This window comes from Python bivittatus, unplaced genomic scaffold, assembly GCF_059951505.1.
Source record: "Python bivittatus isolate LINGU-HERP-01145 unplaced genomic scaffold, Pbiv_v1 ctg000020_np1212, whole genome shotgun sequence".
Classification (NCBI taxonomy): Eukaryota; Metazoa; Chordata; class Lepidosauria; order Squamata; family Pythonidae; genus Python; species Python bivittatus.
In genome coordinates this window covers 106,818,463-106,841,546 of record NW_028277030.1, presented here as the reverse complement: position 1 = coordinate 106,841,546, position 23,084 = coordinate 106,818,463, and the positions used below count along the sequence as shown (strand labels likewise).

The following is a 23,084-nucleotide window of genomic DNA, read 5'->3' as shown; positions in this document are numbered from 1 at the left end:
GAGGTAATTTTGAATTGTAATTTTGTTCCGAAGGTATTACCCAATTCCCCTTCATGGTGTCATCTGCAAACCTGATAAGCCTTATTTCTATTCTGTTCTTCAGGTTATTTATAAAGTTGTTGAATAGCAAGCACCAGCTGAGGATGAGCCTTTAGGATCCCACTTGGTACTTTTCCCTTCGGGACAATTTATGAAGTGACTGACTTCTCCCACCTTTTTCCTCCTGTGGTTACTCAGACTCCAACATATAATTCTCCCCACCCCCAGTGCTTTATTGTTCAGGATTAGGCCCAGGATTGCTGACACATTTTTTCTCTGCCTTCTGAAATTGTCAAGGTAGATGAGAAATTTGCTGGATCTCCCACTCCTAGCTTAGTTTTCCAGCAGATTTTGAGGAAGTTAAGGTTTCTCATTGCCACTCTATTGTGCGTTCTTGAGAGCTTGGTAAGCTGATTTAGAAAGGCATTGTCCACATCTTCTGCTGGAGTAGGTAGTCTATAATAACTTCCACAATGGTATCACTTTTGTTTCTTACACCTTTTAATCTTACTTAGATGCTCTCCATGGGGACATGAATTTCTTCACAGACATATGGTTTCTTTACATACATTCATTCCTCTTTCTCCTTTTTCATGTCTGTTTTATTAGAAAACATAACATCCTTTGAGCCCTAGATTCCAGTGATGACTCTCATCCCACGGATTTATAACACCTATCAAATCATATTTGTTTTCCCATGTTAGGATTTCTAGCTCCTCCAATAGATTGGTGTACAGACCCTGAGATCACTGATCTCCCTGCTGCCTCCTTCTGAGGATCCTGAATACCCTTTCATGCCTTGGGCCTATTCCATTGTCATACACAACCATGGTTAGGTGAGCTCTGGTGCTGAAGTGATTTTTCATGATTGGGGAGTATTGTTTTACCTCCATCATCATGCATTATTGGTTGCAGCTGTGGTTTTAATCCCTGTGCGCCACCCAGAATCACTGTTGTAACATGGGTGCTCATATAAATCATGTAAACAAATAAATAGAAGTTCCTAATGCCAAGAACTCCTCTACTGAGTCTGTTCTTCTGTCTCCTTTTGGATTAATTTAATGCCTTCCTTGCCAAGCTCTCACCAAATTCATTTTTCCCAACCTAAGAATTCTTTGCCTCACATCTCGACATCAAATCAAGAATGCATTTCTGAAAACAGTTATCCCATTTTTGAAAATTATTTCAACCTGCTTTTCATGTTTAAAATGGTTTCCAACTTTTGTAAAACATTGCAAGCTTCTCATCAATGAGAATAAAATTTATGCATTTCTTAAAAGAACAGGCTTTGCTAAATATAGACTCTGCAGTTAAATTCTGAAGCAGCATAAATACAGACACAGAATATAGATTCATTTTTAAAACTATACAAAATTTTAAATTGAAAATAATTGTTTACATTTTCTTTATACATTAACATACAAAAGACCTCATTTTATGAGGTATTAAAGAATCAAAACATTGCTACAGCTATCTGAAAATTCAAATCTGAAAACAATTTATTACACTGAAGCTTTACAAGGTTATACTAAATATAACAACTCAATACACCCTTTTTACAAGATCAATATTTCTCTACACTCCTCAGGTCTTTAGTTTTTAAGGCAGTTTAGAGGACTGGCTATCCAATTGCATTATAAAATTATATTAATTGCTTGATAACCAGGTATTTAGTTTAAATTGTGCAAACCAATCAGTGGAAAATATTACCAGTTATTTGTGTGAAATATCTTAACTAAAAAACTTTTTGCCCGTTATGGAGGGGAAAAAGCATATTATATCCATTTATAGGAATTCAAGAGTTCTTTTCTATTCCTTCATTCAATTACTTTTATAAGTTACAATAAATTAAACATTCCAAAGATATTAACTGATTTACAGGGATTCTCAGTATCCACAAGTGTACAATAGTCATCTATTTGCTACCACTCCTTCAGGTATTCCATTATCCTGCTATTTCTCAAAAACAGGAATATACATACTGCTTTATCAATCAGCACACTATTCAGAGGCTAAAATCAAAAAGCTATTAAGACACAGTATGAGGGACCATGGTTTCCAAGAAGAAGAGATTATTAATACAATCCCTCATCTGTGTCATATCAGTTTCACTGTTTTCAAAACTTCTAATATAGTTGCCAGGATTTGCTGCAACCACATTTAGTTTTTCCTTTGTATGAAACATGTCTGCATAACTTTCAGTTTAAAACAACACACACACGTATTATAACTAAAGTTTAGCTGTTAAAACAAGATAATATTATGTGCATAGCAAGTGATGAAGTCCATAGCAATGCTGGTAATTTTATGCTGGTTTCTTCAGAAGCAGTACAACCACTCTCAAAATATCCTTTTCTTTTGTCTTCCAACTAGTAGGATATTTGGTGAAGTGTACGCACCAAGCATTTTTCACTACTATATTCTGTACACCTGGATTATAAGGTAAATGTTTCTCTCAGTCTCTGTTAGTATTGTTTGCAGCAAAAGCATGTAAATTTCCCATTTGGCTGAGGCCACTCTGGATATGTGCAACATGGATCTCTACATTATTCTGGAAACAGCTGAAGAAAGAAAAAATAGTTCTTCATTGTTACTATTTTGAAAATAGTCCACATACAGACATGTTTTCACTTTCCACACAACAATGGTTCATTTTTATGACATCAAGCTATTTACTTTATTTGCCTTTTTTGGTACAATTTCAGTCAATTTCATGAAAAGGGGACATATTTCTCAACAAAAACTATGAAAGAAAATCATGTTCTTTAACATAGTGAAGAGCAAACACTCTCCTGCCCTATTTAATCTTTTGTTGTCCTTTGATATTAACATAATGGTATCCTTCTAAAATGTCTCAGAGGACTGGAGCAGAGGGCACTGCATTGTAATAGTACTTTCATCATTGATATTGATAAAGGGGAGACTCAGACACCTACATTGCAGGGTTCCTTGGAGTTCAACACTTTCCCAGCTCTTATTTAACATAATATATACGATAAATAAATAACATGAGAATACTTGGTGAGGTCATCCACTAGCATGGGGACAGTTATCATCAATATGTAGATGACACCCAGTCATATATCAAGACTGCTGACAAGTGATTCTGTTGCGGTTCTGGCCAAGCTCTGGAGGCTGTTAGGGTCTGAATGAGGAAGAAGAGGTTTAGGCTCAAACCCAGCTAGACTTAGTGGCTGTGGATTCATGGGATCTCTATTATGAGGGGCTTTTCAACTTTGGTACTTACTGGAATAGCACTTTCTCAAATAAAACTGGCACACAATTTAGGAGCCCTCCTGGATTTATAGCTCCTGTTCAAAGAGTAGTGAAAATTTTGGCTAGGAGGGCCTTTAAACAGATCCACCTTGTGTTCTGATTACACCCTTTCCTGGATTGGGAGGTCTTACTCTCAGTCACCTATGCCATAGTCATCTTGTGTGTGAACTACAGCAACAAGCTATACATGGGGCTGCCCTTCAAGACCACTGGGAAGCCACAACTGATCCAGAATGTATAAGTAACCTTGGTTCACCCAAGTAACACCTCTGCTCTATGAGTTGCACTGGTTGCCAGTTGTTTCCAGATTTTCATCTATAAAGCACTTCATGTCTCAGGGCATGGATATCCACAAAACCATTTTTCTCCAATTATGTCTGTTTGTCCTATTAGATCTAATAGGGTGGGCATGCTCCTGGCCTTATTGATAAAATTATGTCATCTTGTGGGATCTCAGAAACTTGCTTCTTCCATGGTTGCCCCCGTTCTTTAGAACAGTACCCCCTCAAAGTCCACACAACCCTGACCTTGCTTACGTGACTTTTCAGCATGTTCTGGGGCAGGGCAATTTGTGACACCCTCACTGATATGTATGTATTGGATTTGTATGGCTAATTGTCAAACAACACAAGGCAGTGCACAGGACAAGTTAAAACCACAATGTGACAATAAAAGAAGAACCACATAGCAAACTATCCAGGGAATACAAAAATTAAAGTAGTCATATGTAGCATATTAGTGGGTCCATGAAATCACAGAGCCCAGGACTTGCTGGAAGAGCCAGGTCTTCATAGCCTTCCTGAAGGACACCTGAACTCAGGAGGAATTGGTACTGGACTATTAATCCTTTGGTGCTATGGTGTTTCCCTTCTTCGATATGGTTGTTTAACAAGGTTTGGGTTATACTTCTTTTACTTTGCTTTTATGTTTTAATGTACTGTACCTCATTTATAATCACTTTGGTGATCAAGGTAGCTTATTAATTGAGAGATATGGTTGCCTCATCATGAAATGAACTGACCTGCTGCTACCATTGACCAAATCTTCCCCCTACTAAATGGTCTGCATCTGGATACAATAGACAATCCCATTGAAAAGCTTACAGTATATATAATGATATCTGATATATGTTTAATTTTAAGTTTTTACCTGATATTGGTGGAATCTATGGAATTCTTGATGTCATTCAATGAATCTGTTAATGATTTAAACTCAAAGGAATTTAGATCACCTCCTTCTGCTAGACACTGGAATAAATTTCATAAAAATAATTAGAATAGAATGAAAATGAAACTTTTCTATTGTGTACTGCTTAAATACGTGTATATAGACAGACACACACAACCGAGAGATATACACATGATGGGGGAAGGCATCCCCAGGAGAAACAGTAGTGGGTATGACTTCCATCTCATTGCATTCTGTGCTGGCTGGGAGATAAACTATTAAAACCCTGATACTCATCAAGTATAAATAACGGGGAATCACTATAGACTAGGTTCTGCTAAGAAAAAAATGAACAAGGTGATTGAAGAGTGTATATGGAGGTCACATCCTATATGTAATAATTGCCTATTTATGAGGCCAGACTCAGGCATGTGAATTGGTCAAAACAGGCCTCCTCACCCAAAGTGGCAGAGTGTATTTCTCAGAATAAGCATTCTTCTCAACAATAATCGTAATATTTACCTTAATCTGCAATAATACTGCTGTAAGTCTAGCAATCAAATCTGTCAGATTTTCATTTTGAACACAAGGTTGTCCAGTTGTTGATGTGTTTGATTGTCTGACAATTTCCTGAGCTTCCTCCTCACATCTTCGTCTCAAATCTGTGGGATGGTCTGAGGGCTGGAGACCTTGTTCTGGAGCAAGCTGGGACATAAAATTAAATTAAAATGTGAGTCACATTTTAGGAGCCAGGATTCCAAATGCTCATCTAGGCCATATTTTCTAGGGTGGACACTGACATTTCAAAACTGCAGTATTGTATCTTAGCATTTTACTAAACAATTTTTGGTGTTTAAGAAAAACCTCACTGGGGCAAAAGCAACGGTTTGGGCTTAATGTTCAACAGAATGAGAAGCAGAGTCAGCATCATCTGTTGTGGGAGAATAAAAAAAATCAAGTTGGCAGTTGTGATTGAAGCCCTCTCCCTTTGCATTTGTGTGCAATGTTGATACACATACAAAAGGGACAGGACTTCGATCACATCATGTTGACTTTTCCGATATCCCCCTACTCCAGAATGCTGAAATGACACAATAGCCAATATCGGAGGAAGATCCCATATATTAACAATTAACAATTAACAAATAAGATCCCATATATAACAAGTACCTTTAAATTAAAAAAAAATCAGTATTGGACTGGGCTATAAGCTTTTTAATTTCTGTGCTAGCTTTTTATTTGTGAGACAGAATATGCCTCACCTGCATCTGAATAGCTTATCCTATTTTTTCATTTACCTATATAGGTTAATTATTTTATCAAGCTACATCAAATATAAAAGAAAGATAACTTCTATGCTTCTATGGTAGCATAGAAGAAATATCAATAATGCATAAATGCTAATATATCATTCTGAATATATTCAAAAAAGAACCTGTAGCTTCTCCTATGGTTACTGTTTACCTAATTTCTGAAACATGAAACTAGACAAAAACACTTACCTCATAACAATACTGCTGAACTTTATGTAAAACTTTATTTAGATCCTTATTCAGTTGTTCAAGATCTAAAACAATAGTTGCATATCGTCTCTGAAATTCAATGCTGATAGGCATAGAATAGGATTTCTAGAAAACATATAAAAGAAAAAGTTACATGCACAAAGCATACATTTGTTCAACGAAGTTCAGGTTTTTTAAAACACAGATTACAGTCTGAGATTTTTGTTTCCTAACACTTAACCGTTTCTTAAACATACTTCTCTATTACCTAGCTGCATTAAAAAAAATGCAAATTTATTTTAAATGCATTTGATGAATCAAGTTGAGAATCCTTTTAGTCAATGGCTGCTAACGGGTAATCTCTAAGCCTATTTAAATATATTTTTAAATAGCTGATAACCTTCTGTGTACCAATTAGGCTGATAACCAATTCATTTATGTTTAAGTTCAAACTGACTGAGGTTGCAATCCTATACATATATCTGTAAGCTCCAGAAAACATAATGAGGCTTATTTCAAGAAGACATGCACTGAACTGCACTGTAAGGAGGAAGATACTGACTGTAATGGAATTAATCACAAAATGTATGTCACAGAGTTTTATAGTTTGTTCTTTTTTCTAAAAACTCCTATGACATTTAGAATTTTTTTTTTCCAAATCTCGCATACTTATCTAGACCTGTGAGATCAATGTTATATTAAATAATGATTATTCAGATCAAAAGGGAGCACTGAAGAGAGGGGGAAAATTATAATGGGAGGAGGGACAGAGAAGTCATACATAAACTCTTTGTTCAAGCATTTAAAATATTTCTAAGCACATTTACACAGAAATAAGAAATATCTCAATTGGATGTTATAAAACACACAGTGCTTTTTGCTTTATGTTGGAATGGGATGGCATAACTTGGTATAATTTGTTTTATAGCCTTATTGTATTTTATGATTGTTACATTTTTTCCAGTGTTATTGTTGTTTTAATTGTATACCACTCTGAGTCTTATTACATGAATTGTATCCAGCTACATTCCTCTGCCAGCAGAATGGCAGCCACCAGTGCAATGTTTCTTAAACTTTTTTCTCTTGGGACCCCCTCCCATTTTTAAAAATTATGGAGGACCCCAAAAGAGCTTTTGTTTGTATGGGTTATATTTATCAATATTTACCATATTAAACATTAAAAGTGACACATTCACTGCTGCTACTCCCGCTCACAATTGGTTGATGGGATTTTAATACTGTGTTATTTTTATTTTTTTAATAGTAATTATACTAAAAGTTACAATTAAAGTTTATATTAGATAAAAACTAATATAAACTAAAAGAAAAGAAAAAGAAAAAAATGGAAACTGCAGAAAAGAAAAAAATAGGAAAGAAAAAAATAATATAGTAAAGAAAAAGAAAAATATATAAAGAAATGACTTCCCCTCTTATTACAAGTATAAACAATTTTAATATCACTTTCTCTAAAAATACAACAAATGATCTCTTCTTCCCATATCCCATCTCTTATTTATAAACAAATCCTTAAAGCCTTGTTGTTTCAGTCCTGATCAGCAAAAGTCCATTAAGGGTTACCAGAGGTAACAAAATATCTATTTTAACCTTGATCAAATAAACCAACTTTATATTTCTTCCTTTTACAATCTTGATCTTTAGTCCCTTTAAATAACGTCCTAGAACTTAATTTCTTTTCATTTTTCCTTTGTCGCTTCTCACAAAATTCTTCAAAGCTTTAACAAGTCTCTTTTGTAAATTCAATATAGGAAAATTATCCAGGTCACTTCCTTGGGTTGTTATTTGTATATCCCTTTTAATTATTAAGACATCAGCCAGTTTCTTTTGTATGTCTAGTGTAGCATCTTTTTCCATATCATTCTTGTATTCTGTCATTTTTAAATCCACTTTCAGATCAGCCTCAATCTTGTCAGGTAAAACCTGTTCCTCTTTCATAATATCCTTGAAACACAGTCTATCTATAGAGGTAGACACTCTTAAAATTAACTTCTGGGTCCATTGTTCAATAATATCCATCAGTATATCCAATGTTAAAATATTCTGCTTCATTCTGTACTAGTAAGTCAAACTGAAGTGTTCTTCTTTAATTGTAATCTTTAGTTCCATCAGGTTCCCTCTAGTGTCCAACCTTCAAAGTCTCATCCTATCATTTTTTTTAAAGAGAATTCAAAACAAAAGCATTTTCCCACAGGAAGGATTTTTATAATTAATTCCAAAATTGGAATTAATTCATCTGGACCCTTAGTCCATTTGTAACTTTCCAAAATCAAAATTCTAATCACCCTTTTGCTGTTTATTCCAAAAGAATTTTTTAAAGTCCTTAAACTTGTATTTAAAACTTCTTTTGCTAAGGATTGAAGGAAACTCACCTGGTGCTGTAAAATGTGTTGATCCAAAGGTTCTTAATAGCTGAAAAGCAGTTAACAAGCAATTTCTGAAAGTGATTAGAAAATGCAAATGGTATGCGAACCCAGTGTGCTTTTGAAGGTGCCGACTTTGGTTTGAGCAAGATGGCTATTTCCTCATCTCCCAGAGTTCTAAACCCACTGGGGAACTCTGTCTTATGGTCTCCTCATGAGGAGCAACTGTATAGAGCACTTGTGGGCAATCTCAAGTCTCTCCTTGTCTGGAGAGGAATTATGAATGGCCAGTCTACTCACTGGTTCTTCATTCCGCTTCAGTTGCTGGCTCCGCTTCAGTTCACCATTTCTTCCCCGAAAATTCCAATATTGTATTATTTTTCAATACAGACTGGTAAATAATTTTGATTTCATGGACTTCTGAGAGGGTCTTGGGGGATCCCAAGAGTTCTAGAACCACACTTTAAGAAACACGGCACTAGTGGAACAGATTTTTACTGCCCCTGCAGCCTATAGAAAATGTCTGCAACAGGTGAGGAAAGGACTGAGTGACGAAGACAGGAGACGCATGTCCCACTATATAAGTGGAAATCTATTCATCTGTTTATTTACTTATTTATTTACTTACTGTGGCTTGTATACCACTCAGTTCCAAACAGCTCTGAACAGCTTAAATCAAGCAACATAATAATCACAATAATCAAAACAATATCCCCTAATAGGGATAGGTTAATCATTGCCAAGAAGGAGGGGATGGTCTGGTTATCAGGGGCAAACTGTTTGATGGAATGAGGCCATCACTGAGAAAGCTCAATTTTGGACTAATCCATGGTTTACAGAATAAACAACATGTTACATTAACACAACATACTAAGCCCCCCCCCCCGGTCTAGCATGTTGTGTGATCACAAACTGATATAATAATGACCACTGAAACAAGGCTATATATTTACCAGTTTTTCAGCTTCTGTATTCATCTCCCTTAACTGCTTGATATGTTCCTTCTTGATCATAAGTATTTTTGATAATCTGGTCTGAGGAAAGCAGAGAAAAGAGTATAATATATTTTGCATATATTACAGAAATTGGAAGTTAGTAATCTAATATTATTGTGCTTGAGGTTTAAATTAAAAATCAGTATCACATAACATACAAAGATCTGGAAACACTTCCCAAAGAGCTTGCTATGGTGTTGAAATAAGAGCAAGGTAGGTATTATTTCCTACCCAGTCTGAATAAATTTATTTATTCACTATTTAAAGTTCATGTCATAGGCCCAGCATTTCAGGCTCAATGCATTAAGTCTGCTGCAGCCAACTTGATTAATACATTTCTAGATAAGTGCAAATTACCTGATTGGTTGAATCTCTCTGCCTGGGAGGTCTAACCTCCACACTAAATGTAATAAAAATTTCATTTTGTTTTTTTACATCTCTTTTGATCATCCAAGGATGCTATATGTTGAGTCTACCCAGGTAATACCGTTTGCTTGAATTTTTCTCTAAAAATTATAGCACATTAAGTTTGTTTTACATGTAGACCTTGCTTACTGACTGCCTTGTTCAGCGACCAAATTTACGATGGTGCTGAAAAAAATAACTTTGTGACCAATGCCCACATTTATGACTTTTGCAGAGTCCCTCAGTCACATGATCACCATTACACTGAGTATGTGTTGTCCTGTGCCTGACCAATTTTTTTCTCCCCTGTTTTTGTAGAGTGGAGAGATTGGAGAGGAAGGGATAACAAGAGAATAAGCAAGGCACACAATGGAGAATACACTGGCTGTTTGATGAGCGCACCCATGGCTCCCAGTCCCATGCTTGAGGCTGCAAGCGCCAGCGTGTTACCTTCGATGTGTATTCCCCACTGTGTGCCTGCTTACTCTCTTGTAATCCCTTCCTTTCCAATGAATGTAAATACAAACATTAATTCCCTTCTTGCTAATTATCCCAGTGCTGGAGTGAGCATTCCAAAGGGCAGGGGAGTGGAGAAAAAGGAAAGCACAATTGTTGTCACATGATTTCCCACTTAGTGACTACCTTGCTTAATGACAGAGCTGCCAGTCCCAATTGTGATTGCTAAACAAGGACTACCTGTATTGTCAAAATAGCTTCTGCTTTCCTTTTACTTATTTCATCTCTTTAGTAAAGATCTTTCACTGTGGTCTTAAAATTCTGGAGTTAGTTTCTAACAAATCCCAGCAAAAGTTCTCACCTGCCTATTTCTACAATAGGGTTAATTTAAAATTAATTGCTGTGTTCATATAATATAGCTTAATGTGATCACCTAGTTCCCATAACATGCTAAGAGAATGGCTGGGTTCCTACAACAAGCTGAACTGCAATCTACCCAATTTCATTTTAGCAGAATCTGGCATGCTCTGTGAACCCAGCCTTCAAGTTACATACTAAAGCTACAAGCCAATGTAACCTTCCATAAACTCGTATTCTTCAAGTGTGTAAGAATAATTTTTCTTCTTCAACCAGCAGAGCAGCTTGCATGCTGACTCTCGATTATAGGATTTATAGTCCAACACATCTAGATAGCACCAGAATGAACTGATAAGGATGTAAAGGTAGAGGATGGGCTGAGGCTTGACCAGTAGAAACAGAAACTTGATCAGTATTTCCTTGTTCCTGACTTATAACTAAGGCTGCATAATGGGAGCTATAAAATAAAATAGGATATATTTCCATTCTATCTGATCTAGAAGGTTGGCATTGGAAGAATTGTCATTACCACAATATGGCCATCTAGACACTTGAAATGTGCTATTATTTTTCTCCACTGAGATTTCAGTCTGTCTCAATTACACAAAGAATGGATAAATAAGACATTTAAAAGTCTCTCATGTTATCCAAATGAGAGGAAGATCCATATGAAGTAGAGTATCTCTACTGACGGTTGAGTCCCCTTCATGTAATTTATCAAAATGGGTAGAAATGAAATGTGAAGATTTCACGTCAGTAAAAATGTCATGCTTCATATGATCTCCCCTTTAGATTGTGGGGTATTTTTTGGGGTTACATTAATATCCTATATTTCCTCTGGCATACATAACTTTCCATCTCCAGTTTTCCCCTACAACAGGAGCGATGTGAGATAACTTGAGCAGAGAGTAAGTCACCCACTGAATTTCCATGGCTAAAAGTGGTTTTGAACCTGTGTCTCCCTGGTTCTATAACACCTTAAACAATATTGCAATGCCCTTCAAACTATGTCTAGTGGCTTCAGATTGTAGAAGTGACTTCAAATTATGGGTTATCAATTCAGATACAAAAACAAACCACAGTTAATGGTTTGTTAACCATCATCTTAATCATGACTTGATCTGATGTCTACGCTGAAACTAAAGTCCCTAGACTTTCTAGCATAATGGCCACAATTCAAAGCCTGTGAAAGTAGTTCTTAATGACACATCTCATGCCTTATGACTAGCTGTTTTTTTAAGAGAGATTTTTCAAAGTTTTTTGCAGAATAGTAAACTAACTTTTTAGGAGAAATAGCTATTAGGAGTCAGCAGTTCCTTTGGCCTACAATAAAACCCTTCTGAAAGTCCATGCAATGTTTGATTTGGACATTTTCATTTTCATTAGTAAAAATACCTGCAAGCACAATATTGAAGATTTGAGAAAATATATTTAAATGGTAAACACACTTATGTTCCAAATATTTATTTTCACTTTTTACAATATAGACCAAATATTTGTATTTTCGTGTTTTATAATTTTGGACAGAATAATGATTTATCACAAACATTGTTCTATTAATATTATACATAAGAAAAATTGATTACTTTTAAAAGCAGAGGTTTAGACCTTTAACATCTCTGAACAAAATATTTCAATCCATCAATACAGATAAAAGTGAAAAAAACATTGAGACTCACCACTTGGATAAGGAATTCTACAGGAAAACCACCTAATGTCTCACTATCTGAGCCTGAAATTTTGTTTTTCCAAGAAGACTGTCCTAATAAAGGATCACTGTCCTATATAAGAAAAAAGTTGCATTTAATAATTATTTTTTAAAATTGCTTTAACCTTAATTAAATTTTAGAATGTACTGAACTGCTAATTTTGTGTCAAGTCTTTAAAAATTCAGCTAATTAGTGCATGAAGCAAAATTTAAATCTACATCACTTACTGTAATTGGTGATTGGAGGGAAGGTGTATAATGTAATTGAGGAGGAGTCATAATGTATCTAGAAGGTCTCTGTTTTTGTCCAAAGGCAGCAATTGGCATGGTATCATGAGGTTCATTACTCTGAAGTTACAAAGGAAAAAATAATTAAAAATGATTCTCTGTAGCTGATAGAATGATCAGGTTTTAGTAGTGTTCTAAGAGAGAACTGAACATATTTTAGAAACACTGATAAAGTTGACAGTAATGGTATTTTTATTTCATTCCTGAATTATCTTGCACTTTTGCATATTCCAACTCTTTAAAAAACAAGAATACTTACAAGGACTTCGTAATCTGGGATTGTATGTGTCCCAAGTCCTGTCCTCTCAAAGGTTACTCTGTAAGTAGCATTAAGAGTGTCAACAGCATCAATCTGTCCAGTGAAGAGTCCATCATGGGAACCACGTAACCGCGCTATGATCAATATCACAATATTAATTGGAGAAAAATACAGTAAGGTTGCTAGGCAATTGCGAAATTTAAATTGCAGGGTCAATTTAACTCTCCAAATTCTGTGCCAGGAAAAGGTGAATTCTGTTACCAATATAGTAATAAAACTAAGTAAGTTTGATTCTTTTTAAAGTATTTGACTACTTAAAAAAAATAATTTAACTTACAGTATTTCCAAATGGGAGAGGATTTAGATGTCTATCCCTGATTTCACATAGCATCTCTGAAGCCTGTGATTTTATTTGGCAATGTTTGCCTAATGTGAATGCCTATCCTCATGTAGTTATAAAAAGCTAAATTAGATTTTCAGGATACTCTTTTCTGTACTTATGGAGAACCACAAGATACTGTGCCTGTTCATAAGTACATAGTGTAAAAAAATAAATGTCAAAACTCAAAATGGTGGGCAGTTGAAACAAAATGGTACTCCTGTTGCTCAATAATGCTGGATAATGTTGAGATAACCTTATTCTAGAAGGCTGATGGCAAGACTGCTGGATATCAGCAGGGCAGGATGCACCCAGAATTATCATCATGATAATCAGTCAGGGTGTATTAACTGTTAGAAACAGATTAAATAATGTTTGGCTGCTCAGAAAAATAAAACAGCACCAACCACAAAGATGATAGAGTGAGATAAACATATTGTGGATGTTTGCACTTGATTTCAGGATATGGTTCCCTGTCAAAGATGGAAAGTTTTGAAGTACTTTTTTCATACATTTTATGACAAGCTGAGTAATTTTAGGCCTGAAACATTTAAATGAGCTAGAGAAAGTAATCTTTTTTATGGAGGGATGCAATAGTATATGCAAAAGCTAAACTTGCCTAGTTATTTTCAAACTAAGCTAGGCCTGTAAAACTCAAAATCAGGCTTCATGTAAAGTGATAAAAGGCTTCATGTAAAACTGATAAAAAGTACCTGTAACTTTTGTGCCTATTACTAGTGGCAATGGAATTTCTTCTGGAAGATCTTTAAATTGGGATATATCTGCCACCTTTCGCTGTTGCAGCAGTCTAATTTTTTGCCGTTTCTGTTTCAACGCTGACCTTTCCTCTTCAAAGAATGCAGAGGAACATCTGCAAAACAGAAAGTGAAACTATTCTGATTTTTTCATCTGTGCTCATGCACAAATTTGTACAAATCCTGCAGCTGGTCCTCTAGAGGTACAATAAAATGCTTTTATGAAATATTTACATGTGGAAATCTTCTCTAAGTAAAGCTAACAATAAGCAGGCAGGAATTGTTTCCTGAAGGACTTTTAACAAGACCTAAATATTCATGTTAAGCCACAGGAAATAAGAAAGTCCAAGCTTGCCAACAACAGATTCACCCATTAAACAAAGAACAGTAATAGCTAACACCACAGCTATTACTGGGGCAGGGCTAAGCAACATACAGCTCTCCAGATTTTTCTGTAATTCCATTAACATGACCTATAGCATAGGATGATGTCAGCTGCATGTTGCCCACTTCTACTACTGACAGGCTATGAGGACTATGTTTACATTTCAGCAATTAATAAATCAATTTGTGCACTGAAAGTTTACTTGGAAATACGTTACACCCTACTGCCTTCAGAGAGGTTTACTCTTACATAAATGTACATATGATCGCAGCTCAAGGATGTTATGTTATACTTCAAAAGAAGATTTCTATTCGTGGTGTGATGTTTTGCAATCTTCTTAGATCATTTTAAGAGACCAAACAGCAACACAGAAATGTGCAACATTCTTTTGATGAAACTTATTTGGATCATGCTTTGACTGTAACACATGGCCAAAACCTCTGGATGCAATTATAGCAAACAATTCTTTGGTTCCTTAAATGAGCAGGCACTACATTTAGCTTATAAAAGATTGTTACTGCAGAACATGCCCTAAGAGGATTAATGCTAACCCATCTAATTGTTCAACACCCACACTGATGACCTGTTACTTAGATTCTGTTCTCAAAGTTTTGGGTGCCATTCATTCTAAGGTGGATGGAGGACATGGGGCATTTAATCCAGCAAAGAGTTGGACTACCTTCACATCAGAGGGTGGGCTTGAGAAAAAGCCCTCCCCTTGGTTAAATCACATTCCTTTTTTTCTCCCTCAGGTAACTTGTTTATTGGTTATCTTATTAACCTTTGTAAACTTATAGCAGTACAAAAATATTTTTTTTAATTAGAATGTATTTTACAAGATTACATTAGAAGAAAGAGGCAGTTCACCCCATCCTCCAAGCAACTAATTTAGTTGTACTAAATTCCAGCAAAAGGAACCATCAAAAATCAAAGAAAGACATTCATTGGCCTAATAGTAACTGAAGGTGTGGTAAGAGGGGTGAGATGTTTAAGCACAGGGAAATTATTGGATTATTAAATATGACATGTAACAGTGAGTGTGGCAAACAATAAACTTAAGAAAACAGTGCAAGGCAAGTGCAGTGGTGCATATGGATTTCATCTTATTGTAAGGTGCATCATTAGACGATAGAGGCTGCACAAAGTCAGCTTTGTTTTAGGGGGAATTTTAAGGATAGAGAGCACAGAATACTTCAATCATTTTTGACTTACCAGGCCTACAACCAAAGGTGAGCAATAACTTGGGGGGATGGTGATGGCAGCAAATAATAAGAGGCACAATCCTCTGGAAATGTCACCCATGCCAGCCCTTCTGAAGTTAACAGGGGATTGCACTAGTACACAACTTGCTTTAAGTATACACCCCACCCCCAGCAAGCAGATTATGATTCTGATTATTTGTATTCTGCACATTCCTAAAGGCAGCCACTTTCTTTATGCAGGAAATGCCATGAAAAATTGTGTTCCCCTGCAATGATAGCAGAATTGTCTTGCAATATGAGGATATATGAAAAGAGGGATGCAGGACAATCTGCAGTGTTTCCTTCCTTGTGGAGAATTCTGAGAGACACAGGTCTTGGATGCAATTGGACGGAAAGGTATCCTAGGCTGCAATAGGCATCAAACTGGAAATCCCCATACCAAAGTCCTCATTCTAGTATGGAAGACTGAGTACAGGAGGTGAGAGGCCCTTCTTAGCTGAGAGAGCCCATACTTCACAATGGAGTCTACCTACAACATCTGGAAAATATATTCTATTTTGTAATGTATACAAATTTGATTAAGCTGAGTAATTTATAATATGACTGTTAGTCTAAATAAATGCTTTGATACATTTAAGTTTTCTCTATAGCAGAGATTTTCAAACTTTTCAGTTCTGTGACCCACAAGATAAATGAATTTGTGTGGCTCTACCTAGATCAATAAAAATTGCACTGGAGTTGGATAAGAAATTACAAGGATCCTTAAAACCCTGTGGTACTATAATTGCCCTCTGGGGTTTGTGCAGGCAAAGCAAGGAGCAAAACACAGAGCAAATTTGGACTGCACTCTGCCTGTGTAAAGCTGATCATATCTTTTAAAAAAAATTGTGACACCCCCTGCCCCCATTCTAACTAGCTTGTGACTCTCCAGGGATCCTGACCAACAGATTAAGAAACTTGCACAATAGAATTTCTGTTATTCTAAAGATCTCTACTATAATACAATGATACTGTACTTGTAGTGTTCTAATTTCTGGACTAAAAAATTATTACAAACTGACTAGATGCTTTAATGGATTAGGTGAGCGAAGTATGTACCACGTATACACATACACAGACGTACACATACACACATACATGAACACCTTACTATACCAAAGTAGTTTACAAAATAAAAGCCATATAATCATATACACAATAAGCCATAAACCAGTTTACAAAGTAAAAGCACTAGCTTCATAATCTAAAAGTGTTAAAGTATTTATCTAAAAAGTTTAATCCAGAAGTGTTAGATTAATACTTCTAATACTAAAAAGGTGCTGATAATGACATTAAAGTAATATTGCATTGGAACTGATTTTCTCATTGCCATCTGTCTTATCTCACATGATGGGGATGTCTTGCAGAGAAGTCCTACAGAGATGTTATGGATACTCCTTCAGAGATTCCAGTCTTGAAAGGTTAATAATAATAATTTTGAATTGGACCTAAGACAATTTGGAAATCAGTGGAGCTCTTTAAGCCCAGATGACATACAGTCAGGTCCAGAAATATTGGGACATCGACACAATTCTAACATCTTTGGCTCTATACACCACCACAATGGATTTGGAATGAAACAAACACAATGTGTGTTAACTGCAGACTGTCAGCTTTAATTTGAGGGTATGTACATCCAACTCAGGTGAACGGTGTAGGAATTACAACAGTTTGCATATGTGCCTCCCACTTGTTAAGGGACCAAAAGTAATGGGACAATTGGCTTCTCAGCTGTTCCATGGCCAGGTGTGTGCTATCCCCTCAGTACCCCAATTATAATGTGCAGATAAAAGGCCCAGGGTTCATTTCAAGTGTGCTATTTGCATTTGGAATCTGTTGCTGTCAACTCTCAAGATGAGATCCAAAGAGCTGTCACTATCAGTGAAGCAAGCCATCATTAGGCCGAAGAAACAAAACAAACCCATCAGAGAGATAGCAAGAACATTAGGCGTGGCCAAAACAACTGTTTGGAACATTCTCAAAAAGAAGGAATGCACCGGTGAGCTCAGCAACACCAAAAGACCTGGGAGACAACGGAAAACAACTGTGGTGGATGACCAAAGAATTCATTCCCTGGTGAAGAAAACACCCTTCACAACAGTTGGCCAGATCAAGAACACTCTCCAGGAGGTAGGTGTATGTGTGTCAAAGTCAACAATCAAAAGAAGACTTCACCAGAGTGAATACAGAGGGTTCACCACAAGATGTAAACCATTGGTGAGTCTCAAAAACAGGAAGGCCAGATTAGAGTTTGCCAAACGACATCTAAAAAAGCCTTCACAGTTCTGGAACAACATCCTATGGACAGATGAGACCAAGATCAACTTGTACCAGAGTGATGGGAAGAGAAGAGTATGGAGAAGGAAAGGAACTGCTCATGATCCTAAGCATACCACCTCATCAGTGAAGCATGGTGGTGGTAGTGTCATGGCGTGGGCATGTATGGCTGCCAATGGAACTGGTTCTCTTGTATTTATTGATGATGTGACTGCTGACAAAAGCAGCAGGATGAATTCTGCAGTGTTTCGGGCAATATTATCTGCTCACATTCAGCCAAATGCTGCAGAACTCATTGGACGGCGCTTCACAGTACAGATGGACAATGACCCAAAGCATACTGCAAAGGCAACCAAAGAGTGTTTGAAGGGACAGAAGTGGAATGTTATGCAATGGCCAAGTCAATCACCTGACCTGAATCCCATTGAGCATGCATTTCACTTGCTGAAGACAAAACTGAAGGGAAAATGCCCCAAGAACAAGCAGGAACTGAAGACAGTTGCAATAGAGGCCTGGCAGAGCATCACCAGGGATGAAACCCAGCGTCTGGTGCTGTCTATGCATTCCAGACTTCAGGCTGTGATTGACTGCAACAGATTTGCAACCAAGTATTAAAAAGGGAAAGTTTGATGTATGATTATTATTCTGTCCCATTACTTTTGGTCCCTTAACAAGTGGGAGGCATATATGCAAACTATTGTAATTCCTACACCGTTCACCTGAGTTGGATGTACATACCCTCAAATTAAAGCTGACAGTCTGCAGTTAACGCACATTGTGTTTGTTTCATTCCAAATCCATTGTGGTGGTGTATAGAGCCAAAGATGTTAGAATTGTGTCGATGTCCCAATATTTCTGGACCTGACTGTATATTTCCAACTAATGTTCCCATTTAATATACAACTAGCTGTATTTTGTACCAACTACAACTTCCTGAGAATCTTCACAAGCAATCCCATTAGAACATAATACAGGAGTCTGTGATGTGGCTGATAAAACCAGCTGTCTTTATACAAGCAGCAGCCACAGAAATGTACGAGATTTCTGGTGAATGGCAATCTATGCTACCTGGGCCTCTGGTAATAAATCTGGATCTGAACATCACCAAAGAACATATTTGAGTGCAGTTGATTACCTTCTTCCTGGGCAGACATTCCATCTATCTTCAATTTCATTATATTGGTTTCATTTAGTCCATTACTTATTCTGATCTCCAATTTAGCACTTCCATAGCCTCAACTGAATTAGATGAAAATGACAGAGCTGGTGTCATCAGCATGTTAATGACATCCACTCCAAAATACAGAAAGCTCCTACTAAGTAGTTTCAGGAAGATGAAGGGTTGAAATAGAATTTCATGTGATCTTTTGGTGTAAATGTCTGGAGAACAAGCAAAGCAGTATTTCCCCAATATCATCTTTTAAAATCAGCTCATGATGTAAGAATAGAACCACTGAAGGAGCTCTTTGTTTTGATTCTCAAGGTCCTTTGACATCAACATTACCAGTTTATAGGCTTAATAAGTGACTTTGCCTTTTTGAAAAACAAAAGTGGGAAAGCTTGTAATTGTGTTAATCAGGAATTGCATTTTTCACCTGCATAATCTCAATGCCCCAGAGTGACTAGGGGGATAGTGGTAAGTGGCTTTCAATGATATGCATCATGTAGGCTGCTTTGTGGACAGGATACTGTATATGATTTTAAATCTCATACACAATAGGTCAATTTTTAAAATTCATTGCACAACTTTGTAGAACTCATTTACATACTAATAGCTATAAGCATATCATTTTCTATTAGATACGAAAACTGCATCTACTTGACAAAAAAACCAAAAAACAAAATGTCACATTTCTTCATTCTCAACTGTACTTATGTGACATAATCTGTATTTTAAAAGCTATCCAGCACTTTTTAAAAGGAATCATCTAGGAAACCATCAAATAAAAGTCACCATCACTAGTCACACACACAACAACATAGCCTAAAAGGCCTAATACTTCAAAATATACTAAAATTTTACCTTCGTGGCTTTCCCATTAATCGTCTAATTTTTCCCCATTCCACTCTGGTTAATTTCCTTGTTTTCAGGTTTGGAAAAGATTCTTTCAGGCAAACACAAAAGTCATTATCTCCTTCAAACAATGGCCTATTAAAAACAGTTGATATTTTGTCACTATAGATATGGATGTTTTCAGGAATTATTTAACAATATATTAGGGAAATTTTACTTATATTTACATAAGACTTCTATATATACTGAAGATAAAGTAATGTAAATTAAACGTAACTTAAAAGTAAATTTTTATTTCTAAACTTGTGAGAAATGAACAATTACCAATTTGAAATAAATATTTATCAGCTTTAATGAGTAACTATTTCTCCATTACAACTAGATACAAAAATATCATTAAAAATATTTTACAATATAGATACCATATGTTTTACAAAATATTTGCATTTCTATTACTATGGGTACTATAGGTATTAGATTTATTATTTATTATAATTTAACTTTAAAATAATTGCACAATAAACCAAAGCACTACATACTGTTATCTATTAGAATTAATTTCAAGGTACAATATACAATTGTTTGGGCTATGAAGCTAAGCCGATATGGGCCTGAACTGTACTTGGATGAGACATTTTCAGGGAATACTAGAAATGCAGCTAAACTGGGAAGCCAAAAATATGTCCTGCAAAAGAGAATAGCAAACCATTTCCAGATTACTGTCAAGAAAATGACACGAGTTTGACTATGAAGTCAACAGAAATTGAGGTTAACTTGAAAGAGAGTTGTCTCTTACCCTCTTAAAAATTTATTTAGAAACAAACAATTTAGCAGCTAAGTTAATTGTTTTAACAATATTAAATAATGACAAAGTTATTTTGCTTTATTCCTATTAATTAAATTTTGTAGTGGAACATAGCCAAGTGAAAATAAGCAGAAAGCTTAATTGTCATAAGTTGATTTAAAGTAATAGATGAAAAATCATACATACTTATCTATATTTGAGTAGAACCACTCATATATACACCATTTGTGGGCTTTAGGAAGTTTGAGTAAATTACGTAGCCGCAAACCAATCTTTTGTGATGCTTTTTTGTCTGGTGTTGGCACTGTTACAGTAAATTTCTAGGTAATATAAAGATAAATAGAGGCTTATTAACATATGACATTTAAAAATTTAAAGTGAAATATTAATATTAAATATTAATTAAAGTGAAATCAGTAGGGATTTACATGTTTGGATTTTATCTATTATATACAATAATCTGCAACTCTATGCCTATTTTACATGTATTTTTTATCACCTCAATATAGTGTTGGATCTAAACATTAACTTCCATAAAGGAAAAGTTTATCTCATCCACAGAAGATTGCTGTTAAAGCAGGAAAGGGAAGTAGAAAGCACATTTGCTGATTTCCCCATGCCCTTGCTTTGGAAGGAGTATCGGCCCCTTACAGCATAATTTTAATGGAAGGAATGAGTTGCAGATAGAATCAGCAAATTCCTTTTCTGCTGCAAAAAGTGATGTTCCCAGTTTTTAATATAAGTATGCTCTATGTTTCACAAACTTGTTAATAAGCTGTCAAAATTTCAAACACACAACCACTTATCACTGAACAGTTTCATATATAAGCGTACCTGTGGGACCATTCCAACTCTCTGATTTCTTTTTGGTGATCTTGTATTCATTTGTCTTTCGTCTTCTTCACAAAAGGAACGAGTTCGTTTGGAATTTCTGAAGGGCTGCAACCAAAAAAATCCAACCAAACAAAAACTTGACTTGCAGACTGTAAGGTTTTGCAATACCTGTTCTTGCAATACAGCAAGCTCATTGTAAATTTTCTGGGGAAAAAAACCTTATCTATATAGAATGATGACAATCTAGAATAGCCTTCTCTAACTTGATGGAAAAGAATAGTGACATAATCTGAGATCAAATGAGAGAAGAGGGCAGGAAGTGTGAATTAATTGATGACCATTCAGAGATCTAATTACAAGTACATGTAACCAGTTCTCTCATGATGGTCTTTGTTATTCACACACACAGGTGAGTAAGAAGCTTCTTACTTGGAAGAGAGCTTAGTTGTCATAAGGCGATTGAAGAGACAACAGCTCTTCCAAAGGTTACATCTCTTTGGGAATCAAACTTCAATCTATAGTGCTGGTAAGGAGGAGAACAAAGCCCATCTGGCTATTTGGCATTACACCAATAGAGGAATAATCCAGAAGAAAGCTGTCAATGCCCCAGAATCAAGGAGTACTGTTAGTCTTGAGGCTGGTGCCTATGGGTCTATTGTGTTGGATGTATAGTTAATGCCAATGTCTAGTAAGAGGCCCTGGGCTTATGCTCTTTCTATCTAAAAGAATAGTAGTTTCTCTACTAATAGAGCATGGATGGCAACAGAAAGGAATGAAGTAGAGTTGCTGCAGTCCCATCTGTGCAATATAAAGCATATAAACCCCACCCAAGGTATCATAAGGCTTAGTGCTGAATCATCTGTCCTCATCACATGGAAGGCTCTTAGTCTCCAATGTCAGTTTAGAATGGCAACACAGGGTGATGGAAAATGCTGTAACTTTGGCAGCTGAATCAGCTACACAATAAACCATATTTAATTCATGTTTGGCAAAACAAGTTGCTAGTATATGAAAAACCTGGATAATTTGCCACTTGTTCTTTGGTAATTGAAGTAGGAATGGAGATACCTTCTGTCACAAAAAAATGATAGTATTTAGCCACCCATGCTTGATTAGATAGCAATATGGAAAGAGGGGGCACCTAAAGTATATCACTTACATCTTACTCTTACTCTTAATTTCCTTCCCTCCTTGTCTATGGGTGGAATATGATGTTGATAATAGAAGTCTGACTATGATGCTTCCACTGTAACAGAGTTAGGTGTGAATGTTGGAATAAGAAAACGTATCCCTCTTCCTTTAACCAATAAAATATTCTTGATGCAGCATGAAGTTGATAGCACAGAAACCAACTTGGCCCAGGAATCTTTTGTTGACTTCGGCACAAATGGAAGTACTGAAATGAGAATTTGCAAAGTTGCTATGTCTTAGACTAATTAGTGTATTGTGGCCTTTACACTTGAGAAGACTTTTAAACTTCAAAGCCAACATAATATGCCATCTTATCAATGTGTTTGCTGTAGGAATGGAAACTTTCTAAAGGAGAGGTGGGCACTTAGTTTCC

At 36.0% G+C, this 23,084-nt stretch overlaps 1 protein-coding gene across 4 annotated transcripts in view; it reads right to left on the bottom strand.

The window, feature by feature from the left end:
* Positions 1–599: 599 nt before the first annotated feature.
* LIN9 (lin-9 DREAM MuvB core complex component) overlaps positions 600–23,084 on the bottom strand; it is a 33,826-nt gene continuing 11,341 nt past the window's right edge. For all 4 annotated transcript variants that reach the window (XM_007438334.3, XM_025173243.2, XM_088146044.1 and 1 more), the window contains 12 exons: positions 21,521–21,625; positions 20,873–21,006; positions 19,891–20,016; positions 13,923–14,080; positions 12,831–12,964; positions 12,512–12,631; positions 12,255–12,356; positions 9,316–9,396; positions 5,985–6,110; positions 5,005–5,187; positions 4,465–4,562; positions 600–2,600 (listed from right to left, as the gene is read on the bottom strand). In XM_007438334.3, coding sequence (XP_007438396.1) covers positions 2,495–2,600; positions 4,465–4,562; positions 5,005–5,187; positions 5,985–6,110; positions 9,316–9,396; positions 12,255–12,356; positions 12,512–12,631; positions 12,831–12,964; positions 13,923–14,080; positions 19,891–20,016; positions 20,873–21,006; positions 21,521–21,625 — 1,473 coding nt within the window. In that variant the 3' untranslated portion in view covers positions 600–2,494. The remainder of the gene's footprint in view (positions 2,601–4,464; positions 4,563–5,004; positions 5,188–5,984; positions 6,111–9,315; positions 9,397–12,254; positions 12,357–12,511; positions 12,632–12,830; positions 12,965–13,922; positions 14,081–19,890; positions 20,017–20,872; positions 21,007–21,520; positions 21,626–23,084) is intronic.